This window comes from Xenopus laevis, chromosome 3L (assembly GCF_017654675.1).
Source record: "Xenopus laevis strain J_2021 chromosome 3L, Xenopus_laevis_v10.1, whole genome shotgun sequence".
NCBI classification, from domain to species: domain Eukaryota; kingdom Metazoa; phylum Chordata; class Amphibia; order Anura; family Pipidae; genus Xenopus; species Xenopus laevis.
In genome coordinates this window covers 47777308-47797416 of record NC_054375.1, presented here as the reverse complement: position 1 = coordinate 47797416, position 20109 = coordinate 47777308, and the positions used below count along the sequence as shown (strand labels likewise).

Here is a 20109-nt window from a genome sequence, read left to right as displayed (position 1 = left end):
TTTTACTGAACGTTACCTCTTGCGTCAGACTTGCCTTTCGCCACCTCAGACCAGGCAATGTGCAATAGAGTAAATAGGACGGTCCAAAAAAAGTTAACATTTTTTCTAAGTCCCAAAAAACGCTGGCGTCTTTTACTTTTTTAGGGGTGATTTTTTTTGGGGGGTACCCTCCTTCCCCCCCTGCATTTCCTAACATATGGCACCTAAACTATACAGTGGGCACATGTATAGGGCAAAATAACATCTATTTTATTTTATGAAGCTTTCCCAGGCTTGTGTAGTATGCAAATTAGGCATCGCTAGCGTAACTTCGCTTTGCTTGACGAATTAACGGTAGCGCAACTTCGCTACCTTTTGCCTCCCTAAGCGCAACTTCGGATTTTAGTGAATTAGTGGCGCCCTGGCGAAGTGCGGCAAAGCCAACGCTGGCGCAACTTCGAAGGTAAGTAAATTTGCCCCTATGAGAGGCGGTCTTTACATTATTCAGAGCTTTTTGGATAATGGGTTTTGGGATAACAGATCCCATTCCTGTACATATAAAATCAGATGTGAGGACTCACGGGGTACATTTCCACTCACATAGTTCCACTAAAGTTACAGCCAGTCTAAGCACACCCCCATGCCAACCCTCTCCTACATGTAATATGCACACTCCAATCTCCCTTCCACTTGGCTGGCTGTGGGTTGGGGGGTTTAAAAAAAACAAGAATTTATAGATATATTTATATAGCCATCCGAGGGCCTCCATGCAGTCCTTGATTTGCCAGTTGGGCTCCTCAAGGCTAAGTTCTTGGACAGTCTGTTCGATCCTGTGTTCCCCCTCGGCTCGCTTTTTTTCTACTGCCCCCACGCTCAGGACAGCATGCAGGAGATTCTCCTGTGCACCCAATTCTAAAATATTGGTAAAAAATGTAGACGTACCCCTTAATTTGTGCCACCCGGGCCTCCCCCCATAAAGCTTTTGTACTAAGCACTGGTCCGCTGCTGCCAATGTAGTAAAAGCATTCCTGGTTGCAGCAAACTTAATGCTTTGGTGTAATGGTGTGAGTAAAAACTTGACTAATCACGTGCTTCTTTATTATGATCCAATGTCAATACAAGCTAATGCTCAATTTGATTGGAGAGGTGAGAGGTCATTTCTGCTGCACTTACATATGTTTCATAGTTATGCAGATGCCTCATACAAAGTCAAGGTGTTTTGTAGGTTTCCCGGTCTACAAGAGGCACAAAATGTTTCTGTAGTAGTGTCTGCAGTGGTCACACAGAGCAATTATATGGAATGTGGCAGATAAGAGAAAAGAAGGATCATTGTATACTGAAAACTGCAATACAAAGATATCACTATTGTCTTTAGCAATCAATATGATCAATCTTTTTCATTACCATTTCTATTCAGTACATGAGAGTGACATCTGTGAATTGATTTTTTTCCCCAGAATGCTATGAGCAAATCCAGAGCACTAAGTGGGAGGAGAGGCATTGTGTGAGATGTACTGCCGTTACTATTGACTTAACACGCATTGTAGCGATGGGGCACAATTACAGTTTATGAGGAAACAAATTTGGGTCTAATTGTCAACGGGATTTTTTTGTAACAAATAGATTCAAATGACCCATTTAAATGACTTATGCATGAGCAGATGTGACTGTAGATGTGAATATGTATACATACACATACATGCATAATTTGTTATACAGTACTATGTGTCTGCTTAAACGCTATGCTTATTTTTCTCAATAGCTGAGAGATGCTTATTTGATGATATTCCTGAGGATTAGCATGAGCTGCAATGCATGCACTTATTTCTAGCTCACTAGAGGAGAAGATGTACTGATTTGTGTTGAGTAAATATGTATACATGTATATGAGAGAGTATATATGGGGAATAATGTACCTGCTACAGTTAAATGTAACATTGATATAGTGAATAATGTACCCCCTTGTAAAATATAAGAATATTATAAGTTACTGAGGCCTAGTGTTTTATACAGGTCATGGAACTCTGAGGTAACTAATAATATCCTCATATTTTGCACTCTGGAGTACTTTATTATATTGTCATATGACACATGTGACAGAAATTACATCACTAAGCTCCATTTATAAGGAAATAATTTACAGGATATTCATAGATTTTTTGTATTATACAAGGATAACATCAGTAAGTAAGGGGTTCCATACAGTGCCAAGAGGGCGCAGAGCTAATAACCCCTCAAACCTACTCTTGTATGTGTCTAGTGATTACCGGTTTACTCCCCACCCTTCATTTAAATGGGTTGCTTGAATGTGGGTGGGGCAAAGGTGTGGAGCACATGGAGGTGGTTTGGCCCCTTGTTATAATGTGGAAAAACCACACGGCACTCAGGTCTGCATGAAAATTTCAGTGATTTAATGAAGTGGAGTGCAATGCAACGTTTCAGGGTAACCCCCTTTGTCACATGACAAAGGGGGTTACCCCGAAACGTTGCATTGCACTCCACTTCATTAAATCACTGAAATTTTCATGCAGACCTGAGTGCCGTGTGGTTTTTCCACATTGCTGCATTGGGAGGTTGCCGAGCCTCCACCCACGCGCACCAGGCTGATCTTTATTTATCGTTAAGGAGGGTGTGCGAATCCACACTACATTCGTTGCCCTTGTTATAAGACAGAACAGCTAATAGATATAATTGGGTTTTTTCATGCAAATTATTTGTTATTTAAGGTGTAGTAAAAGAAGAGTAATATTAGCTGGTGGTACTATAAGGTTGGAAGATGGTTTTACAGTTATAGGTCATTGACCTACTAACCCCATAGCCTTTCATAATGTCATAAAGGTTAGAAATGAAGGAGCCAGTTTATTAATGACCTCACATAATGACAACAGTTCCACTTGGACTTGGTGTTCTTTTCAGGGAGAAATTACTACTCAGTTACCGTTTCTTTGTTGGATACATCGACATTCCTGTATATTTTATTCCATTTTCTAAAGGATTATTTTAATTCCAGAAAGCACATTTAAATTAGTGATGTGCAGGTTGACAGAGCTCAACCCTCACACAACCCTAACCCGCCCCTTCATGATCCGCCCCCAACTCTAACCCGGCATGCTCCCGCTCTGAAGTCACAGAAGGGGTGGAGCCCGTAGACGCAAGCCTATTTAAAGCGCCGAATGGAGGCAGAAGTGGGGCATTCTAAGGTTGCGGGCAGGGCGGGCACACGGTAAAGTTCAGCTCAAACCTGCGTGAGAAGATTGTGTGGATTTTAGGCTGGCCTGCACATAGGGTTTACCTGGCTGGTAAAAATGATGGTTGATCCCAATGTTATTAATAGGGAAAAATGATAAATGTAAAGGAAGGCCAATATATTCTAGGAAAAGGTGGCAACCCTACCTGCACATTATTAATTTAAATGTATATGAACTGTTATATCTATTATAACATCTATACTGGTGTATAAAATCGGCTGGCTATATAACTAGGATACAGATCTTCTCCCTCCCGGATGAATTTGTTTCTATGCTTGATGCCGTGTTTCTTTATTACCCTGGTGGAAATTAAGAAAAGCCAATATTTTTTAGTATCTTGAAGAATAAAGTAATCTGGGCTATATTTCATTTCAGTGAATGATTTATGTGTCACTAACCCCAGCAACCAAGAACCTGAATCTATACTTGTATTGTTATATTACTTTGTATTGCTTATCTATCTAAGGCTCTCTCCCATCACTTTTCCATAACGACTTCCAAACCACCGACTGGTTAGTGGGATGAGTGGAATCCGCTGAAATTCCAAATTGTAGAGCTGCAGTAAAAAAAGATAAATAGAACAAACACTGAAAAAATATGTCAAGGACAATTTCAGACTGGCTTAAAATACCAAAGCTTTCTCTCCTACTTATTTTTTCATTACCTGTCATTTTTGTTCCTCTCCTAAATATGTAGAAGCTGATGGGAATTATCTGAACAAAGGGTTGGACTCAATAGGCTACTATACTTTTCCAGCCTCAACTACTATGTAATCACCCCCCATGATTCTACCTTTCTTTCTCCTTAAAATAGATTAAAATTTTGTTCTTAATGATATAAAAAAAGATGATTTTATTATGGTTATTGAAATTAAAAGTAGCACTTCATGTTTTAGTAAGCTATGCCTTCATTTATTTCCATTTTTTTGCTGGTTGTAGCTTTATGAATTGTAAGTTAAAGTTTTTGGTAATTCTATCTTGCAAATTCTAATGTTCTTGAAAGCATTTTCTCCCTTTCACTTAAATAGAAAATGCATGGCAGCTGATACAGGTGCTTATCACTCTTCTATATTTCAGATATTACTCTTAACTCCCCCAAAAGGCTTCCTCCAGTCATAACAAAATTGTGGAACAACAACCCCCCTTGATTTGCTCATAATATTGCTATCAGACATAAAATTAAAGGAGGCCTGGAATTCCCAATTTTTACTAAATACTTCCAACCTAGGCCAATTGGTTAACATGGTGTTTCACCATTAAGTTACATTTTAGTATGTTATAGAATGACCAATTCTAAGTAACTTTTTAATTGGTCTTCGTTTTTTTAAATGGTTTTGAATTATTTACCGGCTTTCAAATGGGGGACACTAACCCCATCTAAAAAAACAAATGCTCTGTAAAGCTACAAATTGTTACTGCTACTTTGTAATACTTCTTTCTAATCAGGTCCTCTCCTATTCATATTCCAGTCTCTTATTCAAATCAATGCATGGTTGCTATGGCAATTTGGACCCTAGTTACCTGATTGCTGAAATTGCAAACTGGAGAGCTGCTGAATAGAAAAAACTAAACACAAAAACCACAAATAATAAAAAAATAAATAAAAACCAGTTGCAAATGGTCTCAGAATATCACTCTCTACATCATTCTAAAAGTTAATTTAAAGGTGAACAACCTCTTTAAATGGCATGTTCCTCCAGGTCTCCTGCAAAGCACTATCCCTAATGTTCATAAACACAATATATTATGATTACGCCCATGGATATGTCCATCAGTACTGAATCCATCTATATCGCATTCGCTCAGGGTAAGGGGACATTGTAGAAATCCTCTAAGCCTTATAGCTGATCATACACCGGCTATGAGTTTATTTGGGAATCCAGCATTTTCCCCAGGTCTCACACCAACATCTTTTCAGTGGTGGTCTGAACAGGGATTGACAACTGTTTACAATTTTATCCATAACAATCAAATTGTATCTGTAACCAGACTCCTTCGTAGGGAACATTTATTAATAAATGAAACATTATTTTTAGTCACTTTCACCTACAGCTACCTATGGTATCCCATCTCCGTTTGAAATCTATTCCATCAAGTATCCCAATATAAAAAAATCATCAAGTATCCCCAATATAAAAAAAATCATCTCTACTTTTTATGATAAGTGGACCAACTCTACCTCATCTTAAGAGCTTAAGTTAAAGCTTGGGAAAGTGAATTTGATCTCACCTTAATAAGAGGTCGGTGAAGGTATATTTAAAAGAAAAGTTAACGGCTCAAGCCTTGGGGATCTGAAAACAATTTATTAAAATATCACGCCCACTGAAATAAAATTTCTTCAATTCTAATACTAGAGTATATACTGTGCAATAAGTTGGGCTCCTTGAGACAGATGGTTAACCGACTGGTTTGTGAAATAATTTACTGTATATATAGTACCGGTATGTGACCTGAACGCTAGGTATTGCCACTGAGTTTTTCATGTATCTTGACACAATTGTGTTGGAAAATTGTTGTTTAAAAAAATAAATAATTAAAAAAATGTATTGGTTGCCATGTGTTACTATGTGCAAATTAGCCCAATGTTGACCCTTAGGGTACATAACATATGCATAAATGGCAGCACCCTTTTTATGTCAGGGGCTTCCAGTGTGGCCTTGTCCATAGTTTTGCAATGCAGACTTTTAAGTTAAAAGAGGCAACATACCCCCTTTTTGTTCTACTAATTTATTGTTCTGCTGTAGAGTGCTTTGCACTCAAGGTGTGCTATACATATAAAAATAGACATACATGCATGCATCTTCACTGCACATTTTCAGTGGTTTTAAAGTTATTTGTAAATTTGTGTATTTAATGCAGTATTTTTCCGTTCTCCTGGTAGTGACTGCCTGTTAATTAGCTTCATGGCTACACTGTTTCACTGTTACACTGTTTGAAAGTCTGAGCAACCAGAGCAGAGAATAGAAAAGGACAGACAGACATTGCTTTTATTGTTTAGTTCCTAGGAACGGTGGTACCCTAATGGTGGCCATACACGGGCAGATAAAGATGCCGATATCGGTCGTTTGGACCGATTTGTCTGCTTATCTGCCCGTGTATGGGGGCTTCCGACGGGTCTTCCCGATCGATATCTGGCCACGATATCGATCGGGAAGGTTGGATTTTTACCCGACCGACCCGTCGGAGCCCCTTGGCGCATCGTAATTCGATCGTTCGGCCATACGGCCGAATGTTCGAATTACCCCCGATATAGCCATGCAGTTAGTGGCATATCGGGGAAAGATCCGCTCGTTTGGCGATGTCGCCAAACGAGCGGATCTTTGAGTCTATGGCCACCTTAAGGATCATCCAGGCCCGGATTTGTAGCAAGGCCTTACATGCAGCAAAATATTGGGGGCCGCATGCCGCCCAGCGCTTTGAGGAGCACTGGGTTGGCACTGGGTTGTGCAGGCACAAGGACTGTCCAGGCACAAGAAATCTGGCCCTGGGATCATCTGCCGTAACGCACAGGGCAACTTCCTTATGAATAAAGTATGTAGGAGCCTACCCAACAAGTTAGTGTGTGTGCCCATTCTGCTTGAGATGGGATAACCGGTAGCTCAATCTCACCTGAGCATGCAGCTTTCTTTTAGACAGAGGAGAAAAGCGCCATCACATTTCATCAGTAACATTGACATCTGCAAACAGGACATGCATGCTGTAAACTTAATGCAATGCAGAATGCAGGTTTACACAGGCAGAACATACTATGATAAAAAGTTCTGCTGGGGTTGAGCACGGTAATGGTTAAACTGAGCTCAAAAGAAAAATATAGGATCAGACAACAAGAGTTTCTTTGGGAACCAGCAATGCTATCTCTTCATTGGCTGTTACACTGGAGGGTGTGTTTAGTAATCTGAGCTGAGAAGAACTGAGCATGCTCATTAGCCAACAGACAATTTCTGAGGGAGGGGCAGAGTGGGTTAGAGGAGTAGAACAATTTCTAAGTTAATTAAGTAGATGCTGCAGCCTTACTGTTAACCTTCTAACAATGGCAAGTATCTAAAGATTTCAAATAGGCTGCTCACTGATTACATTTATGTGGTGGTGGGGGAGTTGCACGTCCTTTAATGGTGCACAGCAGACCAAACACAGGTCAGTGGTATGTGATGTTTCTTCAGCAATGCATTTCATTCAGAGCCTTCTGCCCAGTTTAGTGTCTCTCCCCAAATTTCTTAAAACAGTTTTTCATTAATAAAGGCAATTCAATCCTATATAATTGTTCAATATACATTAATTTAATTGTTTTCTGTAACTGTAAATTGCTAATAGAAACAGTAGCTGATCATAATTTCTGCCGTTCTGGTTTTGATTTCCGAAACAACAACCTGGAAATGATCCACAGGAGCCGACAAGACAACAGAAAGGGACACATACTGCCTTCTGTTGCAATTCTGTGTACAAATAGCTTGAAAGGAGACAGAAATGCAAAATTCCCTGCAGGAAGTCTGTTTGTCAGGCAGCCCCCAGTGGCTAAAATAGATTACTTTTTACAATGGAAGTCCTCATATTAAAAAATGCACCAGCCCTGGGGAATTTTCCAGCAGAGCACTGTGCTGCTGCCTTTATACTTCCCCCAAAGTTCCCTTTTTTGTGTTTTTTTTCATGTGCAGTACACTGTCTGTACTCAGAGCTGTACAGGGGAAACATGTGAGAAAAAATAACAGTGGCTGTCTGGTTCTCTATTGTAAGGTACTCTGCCCTCCCCCCTAGATTTTAGATTTCACATAATAAAACCACTGAAATTGTGTAATGCCTATTAGTGATGGGCGAATGAATTCGCAGGCGAAAATTTACCAAATTTTTTTTGGACGCGTGTCATAAAAGTCTCTCGCATCAAAACCATTGAGCCTCATCACTATTCGGACACCCATTGACTTTAACACTGGTGTCAAAATTTGGGCTGGTGTCAAAGTTCATGTTTTGCAGATATCCTGTGAAATTCGCAAATTTTTCGGTGAAGCAAATTCGCCCATCGCTTATGCTTGTATATTGCAAAGGTGCTTAGAATAACAATTTTCTTTCAATTGTAAAAAAAATGTAAAAAAACTTTTTAAGGACATACGCCATCAAATTAATTTATGGTAAGGTAATAGATTTAATAGTAGGTAGTTACATAGCTGACATACCTCCCAACATTTTGGAAGTAAAAAGAGGGACAAAAATGTTTTGTGCATGTAGTGCGGCAATTTTTTTGACCACACCCATTTTTGTGGCCACACCCCGTAATTACCATGTTCATTATAAAAATTTTAAAATATTTCTCCTTATCTAAACTGTTAAAATTACTTATTTTCTTATCTCGAAATTGTTACAAAGTATCTTAGTTGCACATGTTAGCTGTACTGGCCTCTCTGCCAAAAGCCAATTAAGTTAGAAACTTTTTCTTTTTCTGGCTGTTCAGTGCAGAGAAAAGAGGGACTTTCCAGTACAAATGAGGGACCTCAGGTTGAGCTGTCAAAAGAGGGACTGTCCCTCTGAAAAAGGGACAGTTGGGACTTGGGAGGTATGATATGGGTTGTAAAAAAAAAACTGCCCATCAGCTTCACCTCTGGCAACTTGTAGTGTGGTATTAGGTGTCTCTATTCAGGGCTATACATTAGCTCCAAAGTAGGGAGATTGGCAGCCAAAGAGTAGTTCTGCTGCTGAGGCTGGAATGCTGTGCAGTGACATGATGATGGTTTATACCCCTGTCAGTACAGCCAGTCTTTTGTGTTAGTGACATGATCCCCTGGCAGTGTGTGGGTTAAAGGCAAGTAGTCTGTGGCTAGTGCTGGGGAAGGGTCTGTCTGTGTGAGTTCTGGAGAGCTGGGTGCCGTTCCATGTCTCATCAGCCCCCACACACTGCAGCAGTCGCATCAGCCCTGGGAGAGTGGGGGGAGGACAAGCCTCGCTGACGCAGTTGCGCTGAAAAGCCGGAGAGGAGGAGGAGTCTGCGCCTAATGCAGCATCTTACTGTATCCAGGCTACAGCAGCAACAGCTAGAGAAGAGGTACCACAGAGCAAGGTGCGACACAGACTGATATAAGGACAGCTACCAAGTAGCCGCACCGTCTCACTGCCGACTCCATCCATCTGCTGCAACAGTGATGAGGGAACAGACGTGTAGAGTGTAAGCTCACCGGCAGCACATCAGGTGGCAAGCTTCCACTGCAGAGTCCGGCGCGATCAGCAAAAGATCTGCAGCATTGGCACCGACACTGGGATAGAGTAGCGCTTCCCTCAGCCAATGTGTATCTCCCCGGGGAGTCTGATGAACACATCTGCACTGCAATATCTGCCCTCACTCCTCTGCACTCACTCCTGCATTTATTAGCGTCAGTCTGCTGCACTTAACCATCTTCCCTGCACACTCACCCCAACTACTGCGCTCCCATCACCCACTGCCCCCGATTCTCCTGCAGTCGCACCCACTGCACCTCCACTCAGCGCCTCAGGGGATCCATCAGCTGTAAGGGAGTGCCAGGCTATTGCTGGTCTAGCAGGTGCGACAGTCGCTGCCTCCAACCTCTTCTTCTCTTACCACCTCCTTTTTTTGTGATTGGTATCGGCCATGGAGGGCTCAGGGCAACTCCCTCACCAGCTGTGCTAAGGCTTTGGCATAGGGATCATGGATACTTGTATATTGCTTTTTACTCTTCTCAAAAGTAACGTCGCAGCTGCTGTCAATGGAGGAGGACATTGATACCCGCAAAATCAACAGCAGTTTCCTGCGCGATCACAGCTATGCAACTGAAGGTGAGTGGCTCCATCTGTGCGATCTGTGTGCGATCTGTGTGCATTCCTGTGCACTCCACCGGCCGAGCAGGGGGGAGGGGGGCCTACACAGCTCACATTGCCCTGGCAACAGCTAAGCCGCCGGCCTCCAAATGCTGCTTTAGCCTCATTATTTCTGAGCATCCTCATTTACTTCCCTTTAGAACCTACAGTCTCAGCACCTACAATAGAACATTTTGTGGACACATTTGTAGTCTTAACAAAACCTATGGAGATATATATATATATATATATATATATATATATATATATATATATATATATATATATATATATATATATATATATATATATATATATATATATATATATATATATATATATAGTAGAACTCCCATTTTACGTTTTTCAGGGGACCAGGAAAAATGGTGTAAAATCCAGGAAAATGTAAAATCTGGGAAAAGTATTATGCATAATATATAGGTGGGACCAAAAAACAATGTAAAATGAGGGACAACTTAAAATGAGGGGATGTAAAAAATAAAAAAATAAAAATGTATATATATACTGTATACACTGTCGTCATGGGCAGGTTGCATTAGAAACCTCTGGCTGCTGAACCATAGCTCCCATCATTCTCCTCCCTGCACCATGATGGAAGCTGCAGAACAGCTGCAGGAGCACCAGAATTATCCCTGGAGTTGGCTAGAAGGTAACACATCTAAGAGGCTTTGATGGGGAACATTCCAGTGATCACTGAGAGATTAGCAAAGGGTTTGCTTAGGCTGCAGGGAATGGATTTAAGGAGAAGTGTTGTAACAGTCATTCTGCAGTTTTGCTTTGTAAGCAGTTGGTAGCAGTGTCACCAAGCTGAGGTTCAGGAACATTCCAACACTGAGCTCTTGCAAGCACCATGCCAAAGCTTGATATAATGGCCTGGGTTATATGGGCCAGGGATCCTTCTGGGGGGGGGGGAACGGACATTGGAAAAAATCTGGGGTGATCACTTTACACAATGGTGATTTGGCAATGTTATTTTTAGTAACAGAAATTGCACCATCATCCTGCAGTGGCTGAATATGTGTTTAAGGAAGGGCAGTGCTATAGTTAGAATGGATGATGTAATATACTGTAGGGGGGCCACTGTGTTAGCATGAGACAAAGATGGGTGGGCACAGAATAAAGGGTGGCACCTCTCTTCAGCCACAGTGTAAGAGGTGGTGCAGAGCTAAGCCAAAGAGAGAGAAGCTGACCGGCATGATATTGCAAAATAATTTGGAACTGTCCTTAGTGGTGTCAAGTCCCACTACAAAATACCCTTAGTGGGGCTTTAATATTCCTCATTCAACCTGCAGCCCCCCAGTAGTTTATTATCCTACATATCACTATTACCTAATAACCTCAGCTGTCAGTGGATAAAGAGAGGTGTTGTTTAAAAACTGATAGCTGTGTCTTCAACAATCCTAATATAAAGTACTAACTAATATGACATCTTCTTGCCTTTCTATAAGCAAATGTAGTTCTCAACCTGTTATTTCCTAGGGGGCTCGGGTGCTTATCATATTCAGCATCTGGACCTCTGCTATTCCAAAAATCACAAATTAAAATCAGCAGAAAAGGTAGGACTAAACTGACTATACCAAAGGCACCTCCATTTGTGGGGAGCAAAGTTGCTGGTGGCATCTGTAGATATATACAAAGCACAGATTCAAGTTACCCTCCCAGGTGAGAATGCTGTTACAGTATGAGACACAATGCTAAATCATCAGTTGCAGCCCCTTTCCCAGCTGAGAGGTACAGGGTGGTGCAGGGGAGTTGACAGTGCATTAAGATATATATATATATATATCTATATCTATATCAGCATCCAGTTTTAATTGGAATGTCTGCTCTATGTAATGTAAGTGCAACATATTCTAGGTCAGTGTCAGCCTTGTTGTCTTTGTGAAATCATACTGACTGGTATTCCACATAGAGACACTACATGTATAGGATTCCTCCAGCAAGTGATCAGACAAACACCGTTTTCCTTGAATAACAGCTTTTTTAGGGCAAGACTAAATCACATGTGTTTTATTAATAGATCAGGTCCAGAAGAAGGGTGGGGACCCTCTCCATTAAAGCCCTCCTCTGTGTCAGTTCCATCTACAGTTTGTATTATGTTAGTCCTTGCACTGCAAATTCTTTATTAGCTGTGAGCATATAATGAGAAATCAGAAAAATAATACCTGCACAAAAAGAAATGTATGTAGTTTTATTGGAGGATGGGTTTGTGCTGCACCCTGGTGTCTCTCCCATGCTGGTGAGGCAGGAATGAGTTAATTCTCACAGGTGAATCCCAGGTTAAAAGCAGTTATGTGCATGGGCAGACTTGGAGCCCAGGCACTTACAGCCAACCCTGATTATTATCTCATTAATCTCGTATTTCAATTCTCAGTGCAAATGTACTGGCAGCTAGTGACGGCGACAATTTTTATGCCCGCGACTGATTCTGATGCATGCCAGATATTTTGCGAAATGCGTAAATTTGCATCGAATTCGCACCTGGCAAATTTATTCGCCCATCACTACTGGCAGTAGAAGGCCTGGACAAAACTGGAGTAGCTCTCATCTTCATTGGTGGTTCATTCAGCTTGTTTAATTGTACATTTATGGGGTTTCACCCAGAATAGTAACCCACAACAGCTAAACAACTGCACTAGATCAGTGAAATAGACCAGTTAACTGCTTATGTGCCTCTGTAGGTTACTGAATTGGTAAAAAAAACTTTGTCAAGGTTACTAAATAACACTGTCAAAATGTATATATTTAGAGCAGAGAGTCCTTGGGAAGGTAGAAGAACCAATTCCCCCCAGACAGAGGAGCAGCTGTTTGCAGATGGAAAACTCCACCATGTCCCACATCCCCTTCCCAGTAAAGAGATATGTTACTAAGATTGACAGTAGATTCGCTTTAGAGTCCAACTAAGTGCTGGGAATAAGACATTTAACATATATTTGAAAACGCTAATCATTCAGTGCCCTTCTGTGCCCCTTATACATCCAGCCCCCCTCCCAGCAGTCACAGGGTCTGCTTTTTCTATAGTTGAACCCCTGTATAGGGATAACACTAACTGGAAGGTCTCAGTAGCCTTTTTTTAATTAAGGCAGTCCAACCTTTGGCTTCCAGCTGTTTTGGACTAAAACGTCCAGCATCCCCTGCTGAGGTCGATGACAGATGCAGTAGCAGCTGGAAAGTGGCAGTTTGCATTATTATAGGAGGTCCATAGAGGGGTTTTAGTGTTGGTCCCCTGTCGCTGCTTTCTTCTAGGTGCACAGATAATCTTTTGGCACCTTTCTGTCGCTACAGATTCTGGCATCTCCTGGCTCCACAAAAGCTGAGCTGTGTGGAATTATGCAGAGTTGCTGCAGAGCGGTGATGGGCAGTGGCGTAACTAGATGTTAATGGGCCCCACAGCTAATTAATTTTAGGCCCCCCAAATATATCCAGAGGTTGTCCCCCTATACCTCCTGGGCCCCCTGCAGCTGCAGGGTCTGCTTCCTCTGTAGTTATGCCCCTGGTGATGGGACAGTTGTTACTGAACCACAACAGTTGTCTGTACCTGTTCATGTGGAGTGAGCTGGGAGGGTGCTCTGGGGCTCATTTAATAACATCCTAAATGGCACTGTTGCTCAGTCTGCTACAGCTTAGGAAATGAAAGCAAATATCTTATTGCTATGGGTCACTGGTTTGAGCACCTCAGAAATAAATTGCAAAAGAAAGGGGCCCAGCATCAGAAACTAGTAACAGACCAGTGTTAAAATATGGTACTCTTTTCACGAATCAATAATAATGGCATTAAAAATGCTGACTAACGTTTCCTATGCTATCTCTGTAATATAGGCCAAGGGAGGATCCGGCCTTAATCAGCAGTTCAGTCTCTGCAGTGGAACAGCCATATATAGAATATCCCTTTATCATTCAGAACCATAACTGCAGAATACTCCCCAATGGCGTTTAGCTTCCTCCGATGAGCTATTTCCATCAAAAGCTTTAATTATTATTTCAGGGTGTGGTGGGTGGTTCTCTTCTGCCCAGTCCACTTTTTATATATTAGAGACCTCTCTATATAATTTTTAGAATATTGCCCTTTAAAGTATCATATGATTTTACATGCGCGAGCTCCATTTCTTAACTATATGTTTCTGGACTGCAGCTTCCAGCACTCTTCAACGTATATCTTCAAGGGTAAAATAATTCTGGGAGTTGCAGTTTAGCAACACCGGTGCTAGCTAAGGGCTCTAAAGCGTTTGAACCCTGATGGCTTTTGTTCTGTTTCCCGTTTAGCTGTTTAAAAAAGGAATGGTCCCTGCTTTCCCAGTGATGTGAGCATAATTTTCTGTGAATTCACACTTTCTTGTGCCCCCTCCGTTCCCTACGGAGACAGAGTGACATTTTTGTTGCAGTGTATCTCTCCCCACCATCACAGAGATTAAAGTCACAGGAGATACAATGTATTCATTTCCTGTCTCATCAGTTATCACAACCTTTACATAACGATCAGAGGCACATGACAGTGCTGCAGAATTAGATGCTGGAAGGGGCGACTGCTGTAATTTGATTTAGGGAAACGTTCCCAACGTGCGGATTACACAGGGAGCAAATGTCTTCTGATTAAATACATCACTGGGGAACAAGGTTTCCCCGAATTGTTTCAGATTTTGATAAAAAAACTATGCATATGGAGTTGGTTTTTTAGAATCTTTCTTTTTTTATTTATATTTTGGGAGTATTTATTAATTCTAAAAGATTCATTGAAGGGATTTTTTGGACTTCTGATACTGTTCTGACTAATCATGTGCTGTAACAATGGTTAGACTAGAAAAATACATTTCTGTTCTTGTATAATGCCCCCTGGAGGAGTAAGCAAGCCTGTATCCACTGCAACATGTTCTGACTTCTAGTGATTGCCACTCTGGGACCTGAGTCTGTTCTATACATAGCTAGCGTATGGGGAATGCCGGGTTCTTTTCAGCCATTAAGTGTTTGTTTTCCTTATCCTGTACTCGGCAATATAGCTTACGCTTCTACAGTGCAGGACCACTTAACCTTGATATTTTACTATAGAATTGTGCTTAATATTGTGGAACACCCACCCATGCTATGAGATATTCTCTTATTGGTCTTGTTATCTGGTCACACTGGTTCTATATAGATGATGATCATAATACAATTAATCTGAAACAATAGCAAACAAATGAAGATTTTTTTTTTTTTTTTTTTAAAGGGGTGGTTCACCTTTAAGTTTAATTGTAGTATGTAATAGAATGGCCAATTCTAAGCAACTTTTCACTTGGTCTTCATTATTTTTTATAGTTTTTTTAATTTACCTTATTCTGTTGACTCTTTCCATCTTTCACTGACTCCATATAAACAAAAACATGTTCTGTAAGGCTGCAATTTATTGTTATTGCTATTTTTTATTACTCGCCTCCTATTCATATTCCCGTTACTTATCCAAATCAATGCATGGTTGCTAGGGTAATTTGGATCCTAGCAACCTGATTGCTGAAATTGCAAACTGGAGAGCTGCTGAATAAAAAAGCTAAATAACTCAAAAACCACAAACAATAAAAAAAATGAAAAACAACTGCAAACTGTCTTAGAATATCACTCTCTACATCATACTAAAAGTTAATTTAAAGGCGAACAACCCCTTTAAGTAACATCATGGCACAATGGCCATTTAATAAGCTAAAACACAATGTTGACATTAAAGACATTGGATTCTTTAGAAGCACAAAGTTCGTAAATTATAAAATAAAAATAGTGCCGTTGTGGCACTGCCCACTTTTCACCATAAACTATTGAGGAATATGTTACAAAATAAGAAAGGTGTTATTATCTAGAGATGTCGCGAACTGTTCGCCGGCGAAGTTGTTCGCGCGAACATCGGGTGTTCGCGCTCGCCGGAAGTTCGCGAACGTCGCGCGACGTTCGCCATTTTGGGTTCGCCATTGTTGGCGCTTTTTTTTGCCCTCTCACCCCAGACCAGCAGGTACATGGCAGCCAATCAGGAAGCTCTCCCCTGGACCACTCCCCTTCCCTATAAAAACCGAAGCCCTGCAGCGTTTTTTCACTCTGCCTGTGTGTGCTGAAGAGATAGTGTAGGGAGAGAGCTGCTGCCTGTTAGTGATTTCAGGGACAGTTGAAAGTTTGCTGGCTAGTAATCGTTTTGATACTGCTCTGTTATTGGAGGGACAGAAGTCTGCAGGGGTTTGAGGGACATTTAAGCTTAGGTAGCTTTGCTGGCTAGTAATCTACCTTCTACTGCAGTGCTCTGTATGTAGCTGCTGTGGGCAGCTGTCCTGCTTCTGATCTCATCTGCTGACTGCTGCAATAACAGTAGTCCTTGTAAGGACTGCTTTTATTTATTTTTTTGTTGTTTTACTACTACTACTACTACTACTATAAGAGCCCAGTGCTATTAGTCTAGCAGTGTTGGGGAGTGGGACTGGTGTGCTAATCTGCTGCTCCTAGTAGTTCAGCAGCACCAACTTTAATTTTTTTTTTTTAATATTCATTTTTTTTTTATTTTACTTTTTTTTATTTTACTACCGCTGTAGTAGTGTATAAGTTGACCTTTTAGGCATTATTTGCCCTGTAGGCATTTTTTGCCCAGTGTGTTATTCAACCAACTGCCATCTAGCTGTGTGACCTTGTTCACATTCTGTCTAAATATCCATAATATTACCGTCTCCAGAAAAAACACCGGAGTGACTTTTTTCAAGCAGCCATAATATATTTTACGTAATCCGTATCCACCGCTGTAGTAGTGTATACGTTGACCTTGTAGGCATTATTTGCACAGTGTTTTCTTCAACCCGCCATCTAGCTGTGTGAGCTTGTTCACATTTTGTCTAAATATTGATAATATTATCGTCTCTAGAAAAACCACTTGAGTTACTTTTTTTCAAGCAGCATTCATATATTTTACGTAATCCGTATCCACCGCTGTAGTAGTGTATACGTTGACCTTGTAGGCATTATTTGCACACTGTTTTCTTCAACCCGCCATCTAGCTGTGTGACCTTGTTCACATTCTGTCTAAATATCCATAATATTACCGTCTCCAGAAAAAACACCGGAGTGACTTTTTTCAAGCAGCCATAATATATTTTACGTAATCCGTATCCACCGCTAAAATGAATGAGGGGTGGATCTCGGAGGGTTACTGCACGCCGGAAGACTTGTTCTGACTTCTATGCAGCTGTCCTTCTCTTCAAGCCTCATGACTCCACACACAGCTGTCCTTTAGCGTCCTCCTCCCTCCGCCACCGTTACAAACTAGGGTGCAAACCCTACTGGTTTAATTTTTTCTGGCCTCTGTGCTTCAGTGGCTGCAACCAAAAAAATTTATATTTTCAGCATTTATATGGCATAATTTTTCTGGCCTCTGTGCTTCAGTGGCTGCAACCAAAAAAATTTATATTTTCAGCATTTATATGGCATTTTTCTGGCAACTGTGCTTCAGTGGCTGCGACCAAAAAAATGACTATTTTCAGCATTTATATGGCATATTTTTTCTGGCCTCTGTGCTTCAGTGGCTGCGGCCAAAAAAACTGGGCAAACAATGCCTACAAGGTCAACGACGTTGACCTTGTAGGCATTGTTTGCCCAGTTTTTTTGGCCGCAGCCACTGAAGCACAGAGGCCAGAAAAAATATGCCATATAAATGCTGAAAATAGTCATTTTTTGCCATACGTTGACTCAACGTATATGGCAAAAAATGACTATTTTCAGCATTTATATGGCATATTTTTTCTGGCAACTGTACTTCAGTGGCTGCGACCAAAAAAACTGGGCAAACAATGCCTACAAGGTCAACGTATGGCAAAAAATGACTATTTTCAGCATTTATATGGCATATTTTTTCTGGCAACTGTGCTTCAGTGGCTGCAACCAAAAAAACTGGGCAAACAATGTCTACAAGGTCAACGTATGGCGAAAAATTACTATTTTCAGCATTTATATGGCATATTTTTTCTGGCAACTGTGCTTCAGTGGCTGCGTCCAAAAAAACTGGGCAAACAATGCCTACAAGGTCAACGTATGGCAGTTGTTTAAAGAGAACAGTAGATTACTAGCCAGCAAAGCTACCTAAGCTAAAATGTCCCTCAAATCCCTGCAGACTTCTGTCCCTCCAATACAGAGCAGTATCAAGCAGATTACTAGCCAGCAAACTTACTATCATCTGTCCCTGAAATCACTAACAGCTCTCCCCCTACACTATCTCTTCCAAGCACACACAGGCAGATTTTTCAGATACATTTTTGCCCTTGATCCCCCTCTGGCATGCCACTGTCCAGGTCGTTGCACCCTTTAAACAACTTTAAAATCATTTTTCTGGCCAGAAATTTTTTTTTTAGATGTTAAAGTTCGCCTTCCCATTGAAGTCTATGGGGTTCGCGAACCGTTCGCGAACCGCTCGCATTTTTGCGCAAGTTCGCGAATATGTTCGCGAACTTTTTTTCCGACGTTCGCTACATCCCTATTATTATCAAGACGTTAACAGCTGTTAAACCATAACAAATAATCAAATGCTGGCAGTTATGTTAACGTAGGCAAAAATGCATTTGGTGGAAGATGTATGGGAAGCAGCGGTCTCTAAATCCAGTGGAGTTACTCTAAAGTGAGATACTCAGACCCCATCCATGGTCCAGGAGAGGCATCAGTGCTGTGTTGGACCAGCATGGAATTAGTTCCTATCTGCCCTAGTAAAAGAGACCATACACACCAATAAATCCACTTGAGGGTGGCATGTGATTGGATCTTACCACCGAAATGGGCACCTATGTGCTAAACAAAGATAGCGGCACACAAGGCTTAATTTGCAGGGAAACCCTTGCTTTAATTCAAAGTGCAGAAGTGCAACGTTGGGGGGGCCCTGCATTTTGAATTAAAGCAAGGGTTTCCCTGCAAATTAAGCCTTGTGTGCCACTATCTTTGTTCCATTGCATAATCCTGAGGTTGCCGTACCCTCTATTACTGAGCACCAGACTGTTATCTCCAGGGGTTGTCGTGGGTGTGCGTCTGCTCTATCCTCTTCCACTGACCACCTATGTGCTGAGCCATATCCTGCTGACCCAATTGTTTTGCTCTTGAGCCAATGATCAAATCCTAATTCCTAACTCATGTGCTCCTCCTCCTTTTTTTAATCAAACCGATATCTGTTGGGAAGGGCCCATACACAAGCAGATAAGCTGCCAACTTTGTCTGCAGCTTATATCTGCATGTGTATGATCAGTTTAATTAATCAATCCCTTGTCTGCTTGAGGACCAACCCTTTAAATATAATGTTGATGTATCTGCTGAAACTGGATTACTCCATGCATCGGCTTAATTCCACTGTTACGTTTTCAAAGCCAGAGAGCTGTACCAAACCAAAGCGTAATGGACTTTTCCCAGCTGCTGTGACGATATTCTGCTGCTTAGCAATGGATGAGAGATTGCTTTCATTTACACACAGGGTACTAAAATCGTTGGCAATAAATTGAAGATGACTCCTCAACATGCTGAAACTGGCAAAGACCATAATGTGCTAGCGATTGCAGCATATGGTTCCCTTTAAATACAATTTTCGTTTCATTACATTGGATGGATTTTGATGTTTTTATAGATGGAACAAGTGCGTAGTTTCATAGTAAATTAAGCAAACAGAAATATGCCACACATAAAGGTTTGTGTTGAGCTCATAAATGCATATGCCACCCAAGCACAACTAAAGTGTCCATTGTTACATGCACTTATCTGTTTTACAGGGAATATTCTTGGTAATCCTTCCCTACAACATAAAGAAGGTTGTGAACCAAATGTACCATTAAATGCTGCTCCACCTGTAGTTAAGCTGTTCAACATCATGCACTGTACTGAGCTTTAACTCCACCTGTAAGTTCTTCTGTCTTATAGGTTTTCAGTTGCTAGTGCTCCAATCATTCAGCATGACAATTGCTGGATGACTTGGCACTGGTACTTGTTTCATTTCACAACAACTTTATAACACATTAGACAGGTTAAAATATGTTTTTTATTGTCCATCACCTGCCCCTGGGACTGGTTTCAAGCATGATCATTTTTCCAAGGGCCTT

At 41.1% G+C, this 20109-nt stretch overlaps 1 protein-coding gene across 4 annotated transcripts in view; it reads left to right on the top strand.

The window, feature by feature from the left end:
* Positions 1–20109, top strand: part of ppp2r2b.L (protein phosphatase 2 regulatory subunit B, beta L homeolog) — a 204159-nt gene that overhangs the window by 85340 nt on the left and 98710 nt on the right. Inside the window, exon 1 of one of the 4 annotated variants that reach the window (XM_018250762.2) lies at positions 9176–10003. Coding sequence (XP_018106251.1) covers positions 9934–10003 — 70 coding nt within the window. The 5' untranslated portion in view covers positions 9176–9933. 4 annotated transcript variants of the gene reach the window in all.